This window comes from Trichechus manatus, unplaced genomic scaffold (assembly GCF_000243295.1).
Source record: "Trichechus manatus latirostris isolate Lorelei unplaced genomic scaffold, TriManLat1.0 scaffold00002, whole genome shotgun sequence".
In the NCBI taxonomy this organism is placed as follows: Eukaryota; Metazoa; Chordata; class Mammalia; order Sirenia; family Trichechidae; genus Trichechus; species Trichechus manatus.
The window spans coordinates 10,242-30,862 of NW_004443938.1; the positions used below are offsets into that span (position 1 = coordinate 10,242).

Below are 20,621 nucleotides of genomic sequence, written 5' to 3' on the forward strand. Positions count from 1 at the left end.
CAAGGTTGAGTAAGGATATTGTTGATGTGTTGTGAGATTGTTAACCATTGTCATAGGGCAGCATTTGTAATAACTGTTAAATGAGAAACTATTTTGTTTTGTAAGCCTTCATCTTAAGTGAGAATAACGGCACAATTCGAAGAGCATAGTCAATGTCACTGAACTGCATGTAGAAATTTTTGAAATGGTGTATGTTTGGCTATGTGTATTTTCACCAAACAAAGAAACAGGCTGAGAAGTTAGAGGGTTGACATGTTGTGGGGTTGTTAACCAATGTCATAAAACAACGTGTACTTCTGTTTCATGAGAAACCGTTTGTTCTGTAAGCCTCCACCTGAAGTACAATATAAATAAAGAAAGAAAGAAAGTATTCCAGGTATGACCTTGAAAGTATACAATCAGCCCGGATACCTTTCCAGACATTTAAACTTTTGTCAAAGTATACATACAGTGAAGTCAGGGTGTGTGGAGGTGCCCTGTGGTGAAGGTGGGGTGTGTGGAGGTGCCCTGTGGTGAAGGTGGGGTGTGTGGAGGTGCCCTGTGGTGAAGGTGGGGTTCCCTGCACCTCGAGCCTGTTCCCGAAGAAGTCTGCTTTTCTGGTAGGTGTTTCCGCCTCTGAACGCTTCTGTCCTGACATTTGTCAATTTACTGCGTCATCTCTGTGATAATGAGGACCATCTACACCATCCCCATCTCTCCACCTTTGCTGTGGTTTTGCTATTCTTTTTAGTGCCTCTGTTGTCACCTTGTCATTGTAAATAATATTAGTTCTGTCTTAGTCTCTTAGTGCTGCTGTAACAGAAATACCACAAGTGGGTGGCTTTAGCCAACAGAAATTTATTTATCACAGTTCAGGAGACTAGAAGTCCAAACTCAGGGCGCCGGCTTCAGGAGAATGCTGTCTCTGTCTGCTCTGGAGGAAAATCCTTGTCTCAGCGTCTTTAGTGTTCTTCTTCCTCCACCGTCCCCTCTGTGTTTTGTTGCTTCTGTGCCTGATCTGCTCCTTTATATCTCAAAAGTGATGGGGTTAAGACACATCCTACACTGGTACGACCTCATTAACATAACAAAGGAAACCCTATTCCCGAATGGGATTACATCTTCAGATATAGGGGTTAAGATTCCAGCACGTTTTTGGAGAACACAGTTCAGTTTTCCTAACATGTGCTTTGTACTTTCTGAGATCAGTGTCTTAGAACATACTCTCGTTAATATTGGCTAATGGGTTTGTTAGCAGAACAGATGGGTATAAGCATTAAGATAAATGGTTTTTGTGCAGAGGGATTGTTAGCATCAAAGTCCACCTGGGTTAGGTGGAAATATTCTTGATTCATGGGATTACAGAATAGTAAGTGATGCTTGTTTGTTTCTGTGTGAAAAAGGAATTAGAAGACTATCTGCAAAACTCAGTTCAGTACTTACTGTCAAAGCTGTTATCAGAGACAAGTGGGCAAAGCATCTATGAAGCACTTTTTCCTTGTTCAGACTGGACTGCTGACCTCTGAGGTCCCTTCCAGTCTGCAAACATGGTGGTCTCCCCCCAGCTAGCATTTCTTCAGGTAGAGTCACAGCGTCTGCTATTCAGATCTGAAGTGACACAAGATAAACATGCCCACATAGAAGCCGCAGCTCTTCTGTGCAGGTTAGCAGTGAGCGTAACTGGCTGCTTGTCCTCAGGAGTGTCTTTTTCAGATGGAAAAGGGAGATGCCAGACAGGTGGCCAGTGAGGCAGGAAGGCGGGGCCTGGAGGTGGAGCGCAGGGGGTTCTGGATGGTCACGATGTGCCCGCAGGGTATGGGGGTGCCTGGGCCCCGGGGCAGCGGCACCCGGCCCAACCCTCACGGCATCCTCTCCTCAGGTCATGCCACAGCTACTCAACCTCCTCAAGGCCGACAGCCTGGGCACGAGCGTCGACTGGGGCGTCCTGGCCATCTTCACCTGCGCAGACAGCTGTGCGCTGGGCACTGGCTACGCAGAGGAGTTTGTGTGGAAGCAGGACGTGACGGACACAGCCTAGGACGCTGCCTCGTCCCAAGAGTGGTGAGAACCACTCAGACTTGCAGTTCACTTCAGGGACTGTTCCGAGGAGGTGGTTCTGCCAGAGAGAGGGGCACAGGTTGCCTGAGGCACTGTTTGCAGTATAATAGAAATGCCCAGTGCCAGAGATGAAGCAAACCTTGGCCTGTCCATACGCAGGATGCCACGCGGTCTCAGCCAGGCAGACCTGCACCACCTCAGATGCAGGCCTGAGTTATAGATGGTATATACATTGTGACCATGTTTTTGAAAAAGTCTTTATACGTGTATATGTGCGGAAATGAACCTGGGAAGATACACTTGTTATATATGAATGTGGGATTAAGCGGTTTTCTGTGTATATTTATAATAAAAGTGAATTATACGCATAATTTGGTCAAACCACTTACAGCATTTTCCCTCCTAAAGTTTCCAAAGTTAAAGAAAAATTTTTAGACAAACACGCCCAGACTAGTCCCTGATGCCAGCTGATATCCCAGCCTGGTGGTATACATGGAGCCCGGAACATGAGTGGTGCTGAGCCCACCCATCTAGTGAGACAGGATGGGGATCCAGGGACGTGGGCTGCAGTGAGAGGCCACGGGGGTCTGTATTGTGGGCTGAGCAAGTGAGAGCGGACATGGGCTGCAGAGGTGAGAGGGCATGGGGACAGGGAGGTGGACTGCAGAGGTGAGAAGGGACAGAGCTCAGGGACATGGGGTACAGAGGTGAGAGGGGATGGGGGGCCTGGGTTGTGGGATGGGGAGGTGAGAGGGGGTGGAGGCTGGGGATGTGGGCTGCAGAGATGAGAGGGGATAGGGACGTGGGCTGTGAAGATGTGGCCCACAGAGTTGCGGTTCTGAAGGAGCAGAACCAGCCTCACAGGATCGAAAAAAACCCTGATTTGAGGCCACAAAACCTTGATTCGAAAAGGCTCCACTTCAACTGATCTAGGTCAGCACTCGCCCACTTACAGGTGAGAAGTTGGAGGGCAGGAGAGGAGTGCCATCCTGCTCGCAGCCCGTCCCCAGCACACCGCTTGGCCAAGGAGCCATTTGCACAGGAACCACTTGGCCAAGCAGCCGTTGGCCCAAGAGCTGCTGGCTGGGGCGGTGGTGGGGGTTGGCTTTCAGGGCGGGATCTGCTCCACTCAATATTCTGTTTTAAGCTCATGGTTCCAAAGTCCATGCTTTGAACCATGCTAAGGGATCGTCCAGCCCCTAAGGTCTCACAGTCATTTTTCTAGCACCAGCGATGCGCACCCAGTACCAGGCACATCTGAGATGTTGCTGTTGATGGTGCTTGAAAAGTGAGGGGCAGCTCTGACACTCACTCTGGTTTATCCCCAGTAACGTGTCCCCATGAACCCTGAAGCTCTTCTCCACACAAAGCCTCACGTCTTCCTGGGGTTGGGGGGGACACTGTTGTGCCGGCATCCGATGCTGGCCTGATTGATTGTGTATGTGCGCATGTGCGTGTCCGTGTCCATGTCTGAAGTTTATACAGATGCCGTGACGTGCACAGAAAACGTTCCTTACATAAGGCACCGCACAGGAAAGGGCAGTGTGGAATTCCCACGCGGAGACGTTACTGGCCTTACTTTTAAATAGCGCCTTCTCGGAGGGAGGGAGTGGTGTCGTCAGTGAGTCACCCATGACATGCCAGGTCACTAGTTTCTGGGCAGTTCCACCCTCCCCACTGTGACCACCATGAAATGTGGATTAAAACAAGCACACACACAAAACACGAGTGGTTTCAGGCATGATGTCTAGGATACAACTTTCCTTGTCAGTATGGTACACGAGTCGGCAGCTGTCATTTATCACACCATCTGATACAATCATGAACAGCGTTTATTGTACAGAGCACTCTGAAAGTGTGCACCCCGTGCTGTCGGGTGCAGCTGTCTGTCCTCCAACACTGAGAGGCGGAATGTATCTGGCACAAAACAACCCTGGGAGTTACGAACTAGAGAAACAACACTTTTAAAAAAGATCTTTACTTTTCTGGTAGAAATATAAAAACTGGTTCATGGGAAAAAATGAAAGTCCAATCCATTGTAGAGGTGGCTAACACTGGACGCTTGTCCCTTAAGCTGGCTTGTCAACAGCAGTGAGGGTTTAACTAAACCTCAGCAGATGGCCGCCCGGTGGCAGTGGCTCACAGAGGTGCCACCCAGTGTCCAGGTGGCATCGGGATCACCTGTATCTGCAGTCCATTGGCCAGGAGCCTGAGCCACCACAGCAATACGCTGGGGGACCAGATGGCCTTGCTTGGGGGTGAGCGGGCGGGTGCAGGCATGCCCAGAACCATTACGTGGTCTTCCGGAACCCTTTCAGAATAGGGTAGATGTTCTCAAACGCCTCATAAATCTCTGCTCTGACTTTAGCACCTGAGGAGACAAGGTGGAGTGGAGACCAATGTGAAGTTGCATTTCTGAACGTGCTAAGAGGGTAAGACTTACTTAACAGCAAACCAGAAGCACGCTTCTTCCTACACTGTTAGATGAGCAGACACAGGCATTTAAGATGAAGGGTGGCATCCCTGGTAACAACCCTATTCTCACTTTTAAATTAAATTTTCCCAAAGTAAGTTTTAAATTACAGAGCAGGCATTTGGCAGCTTGTCTCCTGTGGCACCACACGCTGAGGGAGCCAGCAGGGCAGCAGCCAGACGACCTCCGCCCGGCCACCAAGAGCCGCCCTCTGGCCTCGTGATGATGCTCTGGTGGGTCCCAGCCGAGGAGGGCGACCCCGGCTGAGGAGGGCCGACCCCGGCTGAGGAGGGCCGACCCCGGCTGAGAGGGCTGACCCCAGGTGAGTAGGACAACCTCGGCTGCGAGGAGCATCCCAGCGGTAACCACCCGCTCCCTGAGTGTTTAAGACTGGCCCCCTCTCCCTCGAGAACTGTGTGCTGGGGGCTGACCTTCCTCCTCCCACCCCCCTTGTGGGTTTGTGTCTCTTCAGAGTATGAAAGTGGGAGCAACAAGAATGAGTGGCAGACGCCTTTGTACAAGTCATCAGCCAGCGTACCCCACACTGTGAAGTTCCTTTTCGGTAAACACAAACCACCGAGAAAAACGTTAGCCCCAAAGCCCATTCAGATGCGGTGTCTTGTCACAACTTACCTGTTAACACAACTTTTCCAGAGACGAAAATAAGGAGAACAATCCTGGGCTTGATCATTCTGTAGATTAAACCCGGGAACAATTCTGGCTCATAGCTGCAAGGCAATGGCAAGGGCGGTTTAGGAACTAAAAGTTTTTGGGTGGAGCACTGTCAGCCCCGGCAGACCCACAGATCACACAGCTGAGCAGCCACGTGACAGGGCAGCTCTGGGCAAGACCTGCTTGTCACCACCCCCTCCTGTGCCCTCCCCCATTTCTGCTGAATCCACGTCTGATGCAGGAACGAGAACCGTGCCATGGATCCCTGAGACTAAGATAGTAAGTCTGTCTGCCCCTCATTCCTGACCCTCCTTCAACAAGATGGCTCCATCTGTTAACACTCGCGATTAGCCAGAGGGGAATGCAGACAGTGGATTGAGCGTAAGGCCCCCACCAAATCCTGACCCTAGTGGTCTCGGTTGGTTGGTGTGGTATGTCTGAGCCAGTGGGGATTCAGGGTTCAGGTACTTCTCCAAGGACCAGATGCTGGGTGGACACCTGGGGCTGGAGTGGGACCTTCTAGGCGTGCAGAGCACAGTGGCACAGACCTGGTGCCGCAGGGCATGTCTGAGGACCAGCAGAACCAGCGTAGCTGGCGCAAGGATAAGGGTGGAGAGAGGGGTGGGGAGGCCGGCAGGGCCTTTGCCTTTCAAATCCTTACCAAGAAGCAGAAGGAAAAATAGGCAGAATATTCCTATCACTGTGTTCACACTCTGCTGGTGGGTCTGATGTGATGTAGACTAAGAAAAAGATTCAGACAACCAGAAAAATAGCTACCAGAGGTTGTGGATTTGATTCATTCATTTAAAATCTATTTATTAAGCAATAAGATGATGAAAAATACAGAAGGGACATCAGATTCATTCCAGTGAAGGGGAGTTCTGAATGTCACGATCTGAGGGGGAAGCAGAGGCAGGCGAGGATAACTGTGGCCGAGAACCTCGGTAGGGAACTGAACTAACCAGCTGTGTTATTCGCCTGCGCTGAGTGCAGGGTTCGTCCTGAGCGCCCACCGCAGGACACTCACCTGCTGAACTGCTGGTGGGTGAGCACAAGACCCTCCAGGCGGATGGGGAACTTGACGTCGCAGCTACCCACCATGTTCTGGATCTTGAAGTCCAAGAACTTGGCTGGGAAGCCCAGCTTCTGCACAACCCTGGCGTACTTTCTTGCTGCTAGCCTGGACTGCTCTTCACTTAGGAGAGGAAACATATGAGGCGTTTATATTCAAAAACCAGGTTAAGTATTTAGATGAGTAACTTATAAAAATTCCAGATAAAGAAAGTCATTAAGGAAAAAAAGTGTAGTCACTCCTCTTCCAATAGAAGAAAAGGTCGGCAGATACTATCCGAACAATCTTATTAAAAGTATTCCCGTGTCCCTGACAGAAACAGCAGGCCTCAGAACGACCCCCTTTCTGCTCCCTAAGTTCCTGAAGGCCTGGGTTTTACGGATGTGGCATCACCATCACCGTTACGTTCAGGCCACACGTCTCAACTGAGATGAAAACAAGCAGCCCCGTTGGGTAGGGAGGGATGGCGAGACTCGTTCTCAATGAAGGCACAACACGAGCGCTCTCACGTCGAGGCTGTTCATGCATTCTCTGCCCCCGTCGGTTGGTAAGACAATGACGCGGCAACGTGGAGCTTATGAGGGAAACAGAACAGCGGCAGTGCCGCCGCTGTGAACACGGCGCCAACGTCAGGGATGACGGGCAGGCCGTGGACGGTGCTCCTCTTCTCTTCAGGGAAAATAACTCCATTGTGGTTTCTCGCCTTGGAAAGTAACCATCCTACCAGATACGCACAGTTCAGTCTGCAGATGCTCTGGAGCAGAGGGCTAGACACCACACAGAAGCCCGGACACCAGTCGACACAGCAGCTGGTTCTGTCCCCCTCCGGGGAGACGAGCAGACAGGTCACTGTGTGCTCGGGCCAAAGTGGAGACCAGACCTGGCCTCCTCCCCACCTTCTGAAAATGGTCAGAGGTGGTCTGGGCACCCATGCCTTCCCCATTAAAAGACAGCTTCAGACGCGAGCGCCGTCACCCACGGTCCCTGTGACGCGCCAGCACCTCCACGCGCATCACAGCCATCTCTCAGGAGCACGTTTAACTCGGTTCATTTGGCCTCAGACTTTATGATGCTATTACTGATCCCTGCTTCTGCCATCTACCAAACTCACGGCCCTGTTGGGTATGCTTGCTGGGGACAGGCATGTTTTCAGAGGGGCACAAGCCTCAACCCTGCGTGGCCCCAACCCTGTGACACCAACGCTTGTGACCGAGAGCCACTTCTGATGGGCCCCCGACAGCTCCGACATCCTGTGATCAGTTTCTTTCCAACTGAGGATGAACTTGTGTTTATAAAGTTTTTCCCATAAAGGGATCTTTATTCCTATTTTTAATAGGTACATTTTATCAAACACACATAGAATGCAACCCAAGTGTGTGGATAAACACACACTGTGCAGTGCCCAAACACATGCCCGACTTTAAGAAAACTCAATCCCTGTTCTCTAGAGCGATCACAGCCGTCTGTTCTAACCAGAAGGCAGCACTTAACTCTTTAACGTGTTGGCCCACTAACCTGGAGCCGTGAGACAGCCCCCAACAAAGCGAGCCCCCGGCGCCTACCTCTTGGCGCCGGTGCACACCATCTTCCCAGAGCTGAAGATCAGTGCCGTGGTCCGGGGCTCCCTTATTCTCATGATCACAGCAGCAAACCGCTACAACGGTCAGAGGACATAATTAGCAAGGTTTGTCTGGAGAACTGGACAGTGAAAGAACGTCACAACCGGTGAACAAGGCCAGTACACAGAGGACCCCTGTACCACCAGGTGGCCACAACTGTGAGACCCACGTGCCTCACACACCGCAGCAGGGGGGCACAGGCGGCACCCAATCTGCTCTGCAGCCCCTCCCCACCTTACGTTCTGCTGTTCTCTAATCTGTAAAATAACTGATAACATTGTTTTATAAATGTGAACTTTTGAGCAAATAAACTTTTTCTTCCTCTAGAGGAAATTAAGTCAGATTACAAGTGTCTGGATGTACAACAGAGCGAGCTCCTCTGTCCTGACTTTTAGAATCAACATCCATGGGTTAAGCACTTACATAAATGCAAAGACAGACTCGATATCTTTATTTTTAGTTTCTACTTTATTTTAAACATGTTGGCTCTTTAAGAAACCTTTTCTTGCTAAAATTGTACCTTGAGAAAATATTTTAACTGTGGATTGAATTAATGGCCTCAGTTTCTAGGTTACATAAACAGTGACAAAGTACTTTAAAATAACTTCCAAATTTTCGTACCTGATATTTAATTACCTTAAAAAAAAAATTCACGTGATATTCCTAATAAAGACGACTGACAAATTAACAATTTTACTTTAAAAACTGCTCTATATCTTTTCTCCAATTTCACCACCACATAACAATGTTAGCACGATATTCTAGTTTATGCAGACATCAGGTGAAGCTTAATCATTTGGAATTTCCTGAACTTCCTCTACTGGTTTTACTGGTCAAATAACTACTATCACGTCATTAAAGATTATAACATGATACGACTGCGTGCCCGTGAGCCTCCCTCGCCCTGTGCTAGAGGAAGCCTTTAACACGGTTTCTGTGTCAGCAGGTAAACAGCATGCGGTAATCGTGCGTGTCGGCACTGGCCTCTGCCCATGCGCCCTCCCCGGGGAGCAGCCCCACCTCACTCGTCTCCTTCACCCCCAGCGGCCCTGTTTGTCAAGGCCCCCAGGGATGTCCTCTTGTTCTGAGGCAGCAATGCTCACTGTACTGTATTGTGAGACACACCTCTCCTGCAGGGCGGTTTCTCCTAACCTCTCTGTTATCAAAGTATCACAGTCAGCCTCCTTGGGCTTACTCTCCAACAACCATCAACTCCAGGCTCGTCTTGTCTCTTTCCCTGGCTCCTGCTGGGTTACTCTGGAGGAACCCCAACACCATACCATCTATCCTACACAGTCTTCAGACACCCATGGGGTCTCACTATTTACATCCTGCTCTCACAACGCAAGCTCTGGAGGACAGAGCCGTGGCGCGTCTCACGGCCTCTCACATGATGGACACTCAGTAAACATCAGGCGAGCGACTCCAACTCGCTAAGCATCACAGATAAAAGCGACAGGCCTCTTGCTTTAGATCCTTACTCTGCTGATGTCAAGAACCTCAGCAAGCTCTAGGCCCTTTAGACATAGATTCCTGCTCTGTGATGCTGTTTGAAATACATTATGAGAGCGCTCACCTTGGGGTTATACTCAGCATTCCGGGCACGAAGTGCAATGGTCTTTAGGTCAAGTTTACAGCCAAGATTCACTGTGGAAACAATATTTCTGCAAAACATGTAAAACGAAACGTGATCAGTTGAATCATTAAGCTTCCCAGTATGCGTGCCAGTCAATTATCCGGGGCCTGACTCCTTTCCTCGGCTTTATCATGGGGCAGCTGGCATCTGTCCAGTGTCCCATATGTCACGTCTGCAGATGCACTTCACACAGACCACCTCACTCGCTGCTTACAATGACTGTGAAGTAGTGACTATTTCTGCTCCCACCTCTCAGATGGAGAAACTGAGGTTTATGCGTCATGTGGGCTCAGGATGCTGACTCGTTCGGGCAACCAGGACCCAAGCCACTAACCGGACCAACCCTGGCCCTAAACCCTACCCCCCCCCCGACCGCCTCCTACACCACTTATTAACCCTCAGCCAATCAGGAAAGAGACCTCACCATTGACCATCTGGGTCCAACAAACCCTTTCACAAAAGAATAAAGACAGTGTGAAACACACTTCATTAGAAATTTTAACAGGAACTTAAGCACAGCAGACCCCAGTTTACGCTGTTTTCCGGTGCTGAAGGCGTACACCGGACACAGGCGGCCGCCACGCACCGACACCGCATCCCCAGCACCAGCCTCCGGAGATGCTGGCTTATCGCGGCTCCTGCACTGCTGGGATGCGACACCCTGAACACGCTGATGGCTCAGTTTCCTGGAGAGAAAATGGAGTCTTCTTTGCTCCACAATTATCAAATAAATTAGGATGATCAATCCGATCAGTTTTTTCATTTCTGCATCATCTATCTCCTTCCATTCACGTTTGCGTCCCCACTTGCTGCCTGCAGCATCTGTCCACTTATGAACCGTAGCAAGTGAATTCTGGGGCCCACATTATCACAAACCTCTTCCGTTCCCGTACTGAATCTAAACATGGCGGCCTGAGGTCACTATGACTGATCTCCCCCTTGTCACTAGAGCCTGTCTCTGTGCCCCCCTTTCTGGTGCATCTAAGAATCGTCAAACACTGTCCTCTCGTTGCCATCATAGGCGGGAAACTAAAAATCCCAAATTCCTACTGTGTTCTGTGGAAGCTTAAAAGATTACAAATGTCTCCAGACATCTTTTACGCCTTCCTGAGACCGCGCGATGCTCTGGGCAACATGGTGAGAAGCTGAGGGCGACGCAGACCCTCAGGGTGGTCTCTCCCCGTCGCCTCACCCTTCCCAGAGAGTCCACTGGGCTGTCTTCTTACTGCTGTGGCGTTTTTTAAAAACACAGTCAGCAATAAATGATGCGTAACAATACAAGAATTCCTACAAGGTTTATAGAACAAATGTTTCACGATGCAGGAAACAAGGCTGTGAAGACCTCGCAACATGTCTTAGGTTTAGAACATCCAGTGGACCCCTACAGTAACTGCACAACAGGGTTTCGTTCTCGTTTCTTAAATAGGTAAATTCTCTACCTGTGTGAACTCTCCTACCGGGAGGACTTCCTCAGGCTGTATCATCTGTGTCCGTGGGCAGGACATCTGTCCACTCAGAGTCTGTCACTGGACAGAGCACCTACCCACATCCATGCGAGGACACTGCCCACAGAGCAACATGGACAGCAGGACAGAGTCCTATCAGGAGGCTTTTCAAGTGCACCTGTCTGGTTTCCAACCCAAAACCCTCAGGGGTTTTCCTTTGGATACCAGGAAAGCTTCTTCACCCGAGCTGGGCTGCTGCTTCCTTCATCTGCCTGTTTTTCAGGAAGAAGAGATTTTTCCTGCCCTTCTCTGTCATATACAGGACATACTTCGCTCAGACAGAAAAACCCACCCCCGCCCGTAGGAGGACATGCCTCCTTCCCAGCTGGGCGTTCAGCCCTCACAAGAGGAACGAACAAGGAGCATCGTGAACAACACTGATGCTGTGACAAACAATTTATCTCCCCAAAGACCTAAGACACCCCAACAGCTCCAGGAAACGTCTGTAACAACATGAAACCCTCACTGCTATCTGGCTGCAGACCTCACCGCCCAGTCACATGAGCACGAGCCTCCAGGGCTCTGAGAACACGATTACGGACCTCTCACTCAGGATGCGGCTCAGAGACGCCTGCCCACCTTCCTCAGGGGAGGGGAGCAAACTTCCACACTTCGGCACCCAAGAGCCACGCCTCGAATACATCAGCCATCACACACAGGCACCATGCCTCAAACATGTTAGCCCATCACACACGTGGGCCATGCCTCAAACACGTCAGCCCATCACACGTGGGCCATGCCTCAAACACGTCAGCGCATCACACGAGGGCCATGCCTCAAACACATCGGCTCACACACGGGCCACGTTTCAAATATGTCAGCCATCACATGCGGGCACCACGCCTCAAACTTGTTAGCCCATCATACACATGGGCCATGCCCACCACACACAAGGGCCACATCTCAAACACATCAGCCATCACGTGCAGGCACCACACCTCCAACACGTCAGCCCATCACACACAAGGGCCACACCTCAAACACGTCAGCCATCACGTGCGGGCCTCACGCTTCAAACACGTCAGCCCATCCCACACAAGGGCCATGCATGAAACACGTCAGCCCATCCCACACAAGGGCCGCCCCTCAAACACGTCAGCCATCACGTGCAGGCACCATGCCTCAAACACATCAGCCCATCACACACGGGCGCCACACCTCAGACACATCAGCCAGGGGCTTTGAGGACGTGGAGAGACACCAAGTACTCACTGCAGCTGGGGCACGATCCCAGAGCTCTCGGAAGCCGGCGTGGCGGGAGTAATGGGGGTCATGGGCGTCATGGGCGATGGGTACAGCGGGGTGGTGCCTGGCAGAGGTGCCGTTGTGAGAGTCTGTGAGTGGAAGAGCTGTGGCGTCTGCCCTGTGGCCCCCGGGGGTGCCTGCTGGGACGTGGACTGCTGGGCCGCTGCTGCTGCCTGCTGCTGCTGCTGCTGCTGCTGCTGCTGTTGTTGCTGCTGCTGCTGCTGTTGTTGCTGCTGCTGCCGCTGCTCTTCCAAGATGGACAGGCTGTTGGTGCTCTGAATGGGCTGCGGCGTCAGGCCAGTGCCATACGGCATCATAGGGCTGAAGATTGGGATCCCAGGGGTCATGGCACCCTACAGCAAGGGGAGAAAAGGGGGTCAGGCCAGCTGGTGTTTGGTGTCTGTGGGGCTCCCCTGGGTGGAACTGCAGGTGAGGATGTGCAGAGAGACCCTTCCAGTACAAACAGGCTCTTAGCATGCGAGGAGGGTGAAGGAGGGCCCTCTGGTCTCACAATCTGCCCTTTCCCTGCACCCTCTCTTTGCTGGGTTACCTGCGGGGAGGCCAGGCCCTGGGCATACGGCGGGAGGCTGTTGTTCTGATCCATGGTGCTCACTTCTTCTTGGTGTACCAGGCGCACCTGTGTGGACCCGCCCTCGGCACTCAGTCTTCTCCCAAGAGCATCACTAGCAGACTTCTTAGCAACTTCCTTCACTCTCTGGGTTATATCTTCACGCACACCAAGAAGGTGATGCTACTCTGAAAAAAGTGTGAAGTTTAGAGTGAGAACACAGGCAAGCTGTACAGTCCTACAAACAGGTTCATGGTTATAAAAAAGCAAATAACAGAAAAACCAACCAACCAACCAACCAAGTGATTCTGGAATACGTTTCTTTTCGTCTTACAATCCTGGAGCCTAATCCTTCCACATTTCCTATGACTGCAAAATTACCAACAAAACAAGGGCTTTATATCAATCTTTACTGAACTGGTTTGTTACGTGTTTAATACTCTGATATTGTTCAAAATTAAGGGGTCATAACAAGCATTAAAAAGTTTTGGGGAAAAAAACAGAAAAAAAGAATTCCTAAGCAAGGTGTAATACCGGTCCAAAATCATTTACTAAGCATGGTACACACAGCATTGTTAGGCCAAATTCAGGTTTTTAAGTATTCCACTCAGTTTTATATCTTCCCAAATGCCCTGGGCGTAAAGTCCAATCAACACTGAGTCTGATCAAATACGTTCCAGTGTGACCATTGAGCTCCTACTTTAGTAAGGCCTGTGACAGAAGCTGTACAAAGATACCTACAGCACAGTCTTCTTGGCAGTGTAGCAACCTTGCCCCTTGAGAACACATAAGCGCAGACTATAACCTGAACCTACATCCGGCCTTTAAAAAAGCATCATCTCTTTACTGGTCACACACGTGCGACACTTTGAGAGGAAAGAAGCGAGACTGCTGAAAGCCCCTTTGTTCTGTTCCGCTCAGAGGGACCTGAGGCTTGCTCAGGGCTGCTGCGGGAGCTGAGCAAATTAACACAGGACTGCTGGGCTGAGTCAGCACATCCAGAGCAGTGGCCAGTTGTCTTTCAGAACTGAGAGAGGAGTGCTAGCAGTTACTGTGAGAGTTCAGTTCAGACACTCATCGCCATCTAATAAGACACCCCACGAAGAACTGCACTCCAAGCCTGAGCCTGGCAGGGAGCAGGCACTCGGCTGTCTATTGAGCAAAGGAAAGAACCTAACAATCCCTCTGAGACGAAAAAAGACCTCATATCCTACAAAGTCATCACTAAAAAACAGAACAAACAAAACCTTAATAAAGTTAGAATTTAAAAACCCTGCTTCAGAAAATGAATATAGCAGAGACAGAAAAAAACTAAAATTTTCTTGACATTGTTATTCTATAATAGCGATAAGACAAGGGCTGCAGGTACAAAGATGGAGAGGATGTAGTCCTCGGCATGAAAGAGTTCAACTGGAAGGGCATACACACGATCACTGCAAATGCCTTAAGCGCTCTGGTAGAAGGCACACACCAGCCAAGTTCCGGGAGTGCAGAGAGGAGCATCCTTGTCTTTGCAATCTTGCACATAGCACAGCGTCTGGTATACGTATGTGATCGCAGGTAAACAAAGGGACGCACACATGCTGTGCACGATACACAATCACAAGGGAACAAAGGGAAGCACAGACTACACACTGCGCAATCGCACGTGAACGAGGGGACGCCGGTGCTATACGCTCAGCGCGCAACCGCAGGTGAATACAGGGACGCGCACGCTGTACACTCAATGCGCAACCGCAGGTGAACTAGGGGATGCACACACGCTGTGGAAGAGAAGACAAGACAGGCTAACTGCCAGGCACTCTGGAGAGAACAGTGTTTTCACAAAGCAGGGACCATCGGCTTTGGGTCTAGCAAGGTGAATGGGAATTTACAAGTCAGCATTTTAGGCAAAAGGGTCAAGCACAAAGAAACGATGAAAGAGCATGCAATGTGCAGCAACAAGAGCTTAGTATGGTTCTGTGAAAGGCAGCTGCAGGAGATATGACAGCAAATACCGTTGGGGCCACACCGCCAAGAGTTCTGGGCACTACCATACAGGAAGTAAAAACAGTTACAGGATTCTGAAGTGCGCCCGAGCAGATCTGTTTAGAAGGGCTCCTTGGTAGGTGTGGATGAATCCTGGGACCAAAACTGGAGGATGAAGTTCAGTTTAAGGGTCATTGCTGCGGTTGAGGCAAGAGGTAAAGGGAGTAGTAGGATTTAAAGCACTCACAAATATGACCCCCTAGAGATTTGTCCAGAACTTTGGTGGCTCCAGGCCACTCTCGGCAAAGTAAGTCTGAAGAAGAAAGAAACCTAAGGAGCTAGGTTGGGGGCCTCATGTCGTAACGTCAGAGCGAACCTCATTCCCATGATGGCACTTTCCACCCGATCATCATGACGCCACCGTTATCTCTGCACTATCTTATCCTTAGAGAAGAAAGCTGCTTGCAAAGCGTCTTAATCTTTTCGAAATGAAAGCATCAAATTCAACAGCTTTCGAAGGCAATCACTGATGAGGGAAGAGACTGATTATAATTATGCGGAGCCTGCTAGTGTCTGCATAACTCAATCAAGCATAACGTGTTAAGAGGCTTCTTTTCACAGAGAAGCCTACCTGGAGTCTCAAACTGGAAAACCACCGCTGGCCTGAGCCCAGGGATGTCGGCCTTGTGAATAAAGCGGTGTGTGTTTATATCACAAGTCTCGGGCCTCTGACAAACGTTAGAATGTCCCAAGCACAACTGCCTAACAGAACCACCCCTACCGGTAGCCAAACACGTCGGGGCCTGGTAATGTACCCCCGAGGGCGACAGAAGCAGGCAGGGAAACTATGGGTCTTCGGCCTCCGCCTCGGGACCCTCCAGGCGCCCGGTGCCCGCACAACAGGGAACCGCCTTCAGTCACGCCTGCTGGAGCGACAGGAGCCGGGGCAGCATCTCCGCGGGGCCTGCGTCCCTCCGCGCCCGACCCGCCATCGCCCGACAGCTCGCTGCAGCCGCCTCCTCTGCGCGAGCCCCAGCCTCCTGCACCCACGACTACCAAAGAACAGAAAATGTGGGGAAGTGGAAAAGGCTGCTACCTGGAGTCCCTGTAGTGACCACCATCTGCCGGTGGAAACAACCTCAACAGCAGGCGGCCCAAGCGCCCGCCACGGCGACCCTGCCCGATCCTACCGAACTCCGCGCGCGCCGATGATGTCACTTCCGCCAGCTGCGCGCTCGGCTTCAGCGGACTACCCAGGCTGGAGCGGCGGCCATGGGGATTGTGGGCTTTACGTCACTTCCCTTTGTTGCCTTGGGGATTCCGGGGCGGGGCCGCTTTGCCTGAACATTTCCTGATTGGTTGTTGCCGGATGTGGGAAAACCACTGATTTTTAAATGTTGATTTTTTTTCTTCAACCAGCTAGCTGTGTGACCTTCAGCAAGTTACCTGACCTCTCTGCCTTGGTTTCTTCTTCTGTAAAGTCGGATGCTACTAGCACTTACCTATTGGGGATGTTATGAGGCGGGTTAAGTTAATGCATGAACAGTACCTGGCGCGTGGCAAGCACTCGTTGTTAACGGATCCTCCTTAAACACGTAGAATGACAGAAAAAAACAGATAGCCCTTATTTACAAATTCAACTGTAATTTTAGTTCTGATACTGTCATCTTAGGAGCTCTAGGGACACAGTGGTTAAGCGCTCGGCAGCTAGCCAAAAGGTCGGCGGTTCAAACGCACCAGCCACAGGAGAAAAGTGTGGCAGTCTTGCTCCCATAAAGATTAACAACCTAGGAAACCCTACGGGGCAGTTCTAATCTGCCATACAGGGTCACTGTGAGTCAGAATCGACTGGAGGGCAATGGGTTTTCACTGTCGTCTTATGAACCTTTTCATGTTTGTCAATAAGAGACTATCGGTAGTCGTTTCTCAGTCTGCTTACCTCCCGGTGCTTGATCAGACTCCAGCTTACCTTGCTTTTTCCTGTCTGTGGTTCATTTAGTCACAGTCATATCTTGTGCTGATTGGTCTTGCTTATGTGCTTCGTTTATATTTATATTATTATAAGCGTGTGAGGTCCTTAAGGATAGGAAATGCTTTTTTTTTTTAAATCCAGGGCAGTACCTGGTGTGCGTTAGCATTTGGAGAGACCTAATTACAATACTTCTCTGTCCAGAACCACCAATAAAATCCTTTGATTTATCCTTTCTTATGAAGCCCTGCTGGCATGATGGTTGACAGCTACTAGTAACCAAAATGTAGGCAGTTCAAAGCCACCAAATGGTCCTTGGAAACTCTCTGGGGCGGTTCACTCTGTCGTATAGGGTTGCTTATGAGTCAGAATCGACTCGACAGCAATGGGTTTTTCATGGATTTTTTATCCTTTGTTTATAGTAAAATACAGGAAGGTTTTAATTAAATAAGTACTTTCTAAAAGCCTTTTCTGATTCCAAAATTACCTGTATCTATATCTAGTAGCCCCCATGGGTCTGTCAGTTTGTCGTACTTTGGGGGCTTGTGTGTTGCTGTGATGCTGAAAGCCATGTCACCAGTATTCAAATACCAGCAGGGTCACCCATGGCGGACAGGTTTCAGCTGAGCTTATAGACTAAGACTAGGAAGAAGGACCTGGTGGTCTACTTCTTAAAAAAATTAGCCAGTGAAAACCTTATGAAGAGCAGTGGAACATTGTCTGATACAGTGTAGGAAAATGAGCCCCTCAGGTTGGAAGGCACTCAAAAGATGAGTGGGGAAGAGCTGCCTCCTCAAAGCAGGGTTGATCTTAATGACATGGATGGAGTCAAGCTCTCAGGACCTTCATTTGCTGATGTGGCACGACTCAAAATGAGAAGAAATAGCTGCAAACATTCATAAATAATCAGAACGTGGTATATATGAAGTATGAATCTAGGAAAATTGGAAGCGGTCAGAAATGAAATGGAATGCATGACCGTCGATATCCTATGCATTACTGAGTTGAAATGGACTGGTATTGGCCATTTTAAATCAGACAATCACGCGGTCTACTATACCGGGAATGAAAACTTGAAGAGGAATGGCGTTGCATTCATCCTCAAAAAGAATATTTCATGATCTATCCGGAAGTACAATGCCGTCAGTGATAGGATAATATCCTTATGCCTACAAGGAAGACAAGTTAATACGACTATTGTTCAAATTTATGCACCAACCGCTAAGGCCAAAGATGAAGAAATTGAAGACTTTTACTAACTACTGCGGTCTGAAATTGATCAAACATGCAATCAGGATTCATTGATAATTACTGGTGATTGGAATGCGAAAGTTGGAATCAAAGAAGAAGGAATTGATAGTTGGAAAATGTGGCCTTGATGATAGAAACGACTCAGGAGATCGCATGATAGAATTTTGCAAGACTAACGACTTCTTCATTGCAAATACCTTTTTTCAACAACATAAACGGCAACTCTACGAGTGGACCTCACCAGATGGAATGCACAGGAATCAAATCGACTACATCTGTGGAAAGAGATGATGGAAAAGCTCAATATCATCAGTCAGAACAAGGTCAGGGGCTGAGTGCAGAACACACCATCACTTGCTCCTCTGCAAGTTCAAGCTGAAGCTGAAGAAAACTAGAACGTGTCCACGAGAGCCAAAGTAGGACCTTGAGTATATCCTACCTGAATTTAGAGACTATCTCAAGAGTAGATTTCACACTTTGAACACTAATGACCAAAGACCAGATGGGTTGTGGAATGGCATCAAGAACATCGTACATGAAGCAAGCAAGAGGTCATTAAAAAGACAGAAAAGAAAAAAAAGACCAAACGATGTCAGAAGAGACTCTGAAACTTGCTTTTGAACATCAAGTAGCTAAAGCAAATGGAAGAAATGAAGAAGTAAAAGAGCTGAACAGAAGATTTCAAAGGGCAGCTGGAAAAGATAAAGTATTATAATGACATGTGCAAAGAGCTGGAGTTAGAAAACTAAAAGGGAAGAACAAGCTTGGCATTTCTCAAGCTGAAAGATCTGAAGAAAAATTCCAGCCTCAAGTTGCAATATTGAAGGATTCTACAGGAAAAAAAATATTAAAGGAAGCATCAAAAGAAGATGGAAAGAATACACAGAGTCACTATACCAAAAAAAATTGGTTGGTATTCAACCATTTCAGGAAGTAGCATATAATCAGGAATTGATGGTACTGAAAGAAGAGGTCCAAGCCGCAATGAAGGCGTTGTTGAAAAACAAGGCTCCAGGAACTGATGGAATATCAATTGAGATTTTTCAGCAAACAGATGCAGCGCTGGAAGTGCTCACTCATCTATACCAAGAAATCTGGAAGACAGCTACCTGGCCAACTGACTGGAAGAGATCTATATTTATGCCTGTTCCCAAGAATGGTGATGACACCTAACAACAACATATCTAGTAGACCCGTTGCCACCGAGGCAACTCGGACCCATAACATCCTATTTCACAGAACGTCTAGTGTAGGTTAAGTGATGCATGACTGTATATACTCGATATTAATGATCTAGCTCCTACGCAACTCCAAACCAGCTCCCATCCAATTAATTCTGACTCATGTTGACCCCATGTGTGTCAGAGTAGAATTGTGCTCCATAGGGTTTTCAATGGCTCATTTTTCAGAAGTAAATCATCAGGCCTTTCTTCTGAAGTGCCTCTGGGTGGACTAGACTCTCCAATCTTCAGTTAGCAGCCAAGCCCAGGCAGTCCATCCTATATTAGCCAATTGCTTGCTTGCTTTTTTATAATAACATTTTAAAAATTATAAAAGATAATTTTCACATAAGAAAGTGCATAAGAACATACGTACAGATTAACAAATAGTTATAAACCAAGGGAAGGAACAGGATATTGCCAGCACCAGATCACTGCTCTGCTACCACAGCCAAACAAACTTGTCCTACTCACTATGTATCCCTACGTTGAATCGTTTGTATTCTTTTGCTCAACATTATAAGACTCATCCACCGTTGACATATCTTCCTCGTGTTTCCTATCCAGCTGGAATTTGTTCCCTTTCTTTGCTGTGACCTATCCCATAGTATGACTATGTTGTTGTTGGTTGCTGTGGAGTCGATTCTGAGTCATGGTGATCCCATGTGTTACAGAGAAGAACTGCTCCATAGCGTTTTCTAAGCTGTAATCCTAATGGGGAGCCCTGGCGGTGCAGTGGTTAAGAGCTTGGCTGCTAACCAAAAGGTCGACAGTTTGAATCCACCAGCTGCTCCTTGGGAATCTTATAGGATAATTCTCCTCTGACCTAATGAGTCGGAATCGACTTGATGGCAAGGGGTAATCTTAATGGAAACAGAGTGCCTTTCTTCCATGGTACCGCTGGGTGGGTTCCAACCAACAATCTTTTGAATTAGTAGTCAAGCACAAACCGTTTGCGCCACCTAGCGACCAGACTGCATGACTACACCTTGATTAATGTATCCATGCTTCTGCGCATGGACATTTGGCTCAGTTTGAGGCCATTAAGAAATACTGCTAGTGTGAACGTTCTTGTGCATGTCTTCTGGTTAGGGAATGCACACAGGATCAGATGCGCTAGGTCATAAAGGTTGCGCATCTTCAACCATTCTAGGTGACACCAATCTATTTTCCAAGTGGCTGTACTAATTTATGGAAGCCCTGGTGGTGTAATGGTTAGGCGTTTAGCCGCTAACCAAAAGGTCGGCTCTTTGAATTCGGCAGGCGCTCCCTGGAAACCCTATGGGGCAGTTCTACTCTGCCTTATAGGGTCGCTATGAGTCGGAATTGACTCGACGGCAATGGGTTTTTTTGTGGTTGTTGTTTTGGTACTAATTTATACTCCCA

General features: G+C 48.9%; 2 protein-coding genes across 4 annotated transcripts in view; one reads left to right on the forward strand and one right to left on the reverse strand.

The window, feature by feature from the left end:
• PDCD2 (programmed cell death 2) overlaps window positions 1–2,451 on the forward strand; it is a 9,680-nt gene extending 7,229 nt beyond the window's left edge. The window contains exon 6 of the mRNA XM_004368769.2: window positions 1,859–2,451. Coding sequence (XP_004368826.1) covers window positions 1,859–2,017 — 159 coding nt within the window. The 3' untranslated portion in view covers window positions 2,018–2,451. The remainder of the gene's footprint in view (window positions 1–1,858) is intronic.
• Window positions 2,452–3,962: 1,511 nt separating this feature from the next.
• On the reverse strand, window positions 3,963–16,001 carry TBP (TATA-box binding protein). 3 transcript variants are annotated; one of them, XM_023728391.1, is made up of 8 exons: window positions 15,892–16,001; window positions 12,810–13,015; window positions 12,227–12,612; window positions 9,450–9,537; window positions 7,817–7,908; window positions 6,210–6,377; window positions 5,144–5,238; window positions 3,963–4,408 (listed from the first exon to the last, which is right to left on the reverse strand). In XM_023728391.1, the coding sequence occupies exons 2-8, from the start codon at window positions 12,861–12,863 to the stop codon at window positions 4,329–4,331; spliced, it is 963 nt and encodes a 320-aa protein (XP_023584159.1). In that variant the 5' UTR covers window positions 12,864–13,015; window positions 15,892–16,001; the 3' UTR covers window positions 3,963–4,328. The 3 variants fall into 3 exon arrangements, with proteins under 3 accessions (XP_023584159.1, XP_023584174.1, XP_004368827.1); XM_023728406.1 differs by having other exon boundaries at window positions 12,810–13,010; window positions 15,892–15,995; XM_004368770.2 differs by lacking the exon at window positions 15,892–16,001 and having other exon boundaries at window positions 12,810–13,122.
• Between the last annotated feature and the right edge of the window lie 4,620 nt (window positions 16,002–20,621).

Excerpts from the sequence above, each read along its gene's own strand:
- TBP (XM_023728391.1), bottom strand. The coding sequence starts at position 12,863 with ATGGATCAGAACAACAGCCTCCCGCCGTATGCCCAGGGCCTGGCCTCC. Across the intron at positions 9,538-12,226 it reads GGGATCGTGCCCCAGCTGCA|AAATATTGTTTCCACAGTGA; the intron begins GTGAGTACTTGG and ends CATGTTTTGCAG. Across the intron at positions 7,909-9,449 it reads ATGCTGAGTATAACCCCAAG|CGGTTTGCTGCTGTGATCAT; the intron begins GTGAGCGCTCTC and ends TGACCGTTGTAG.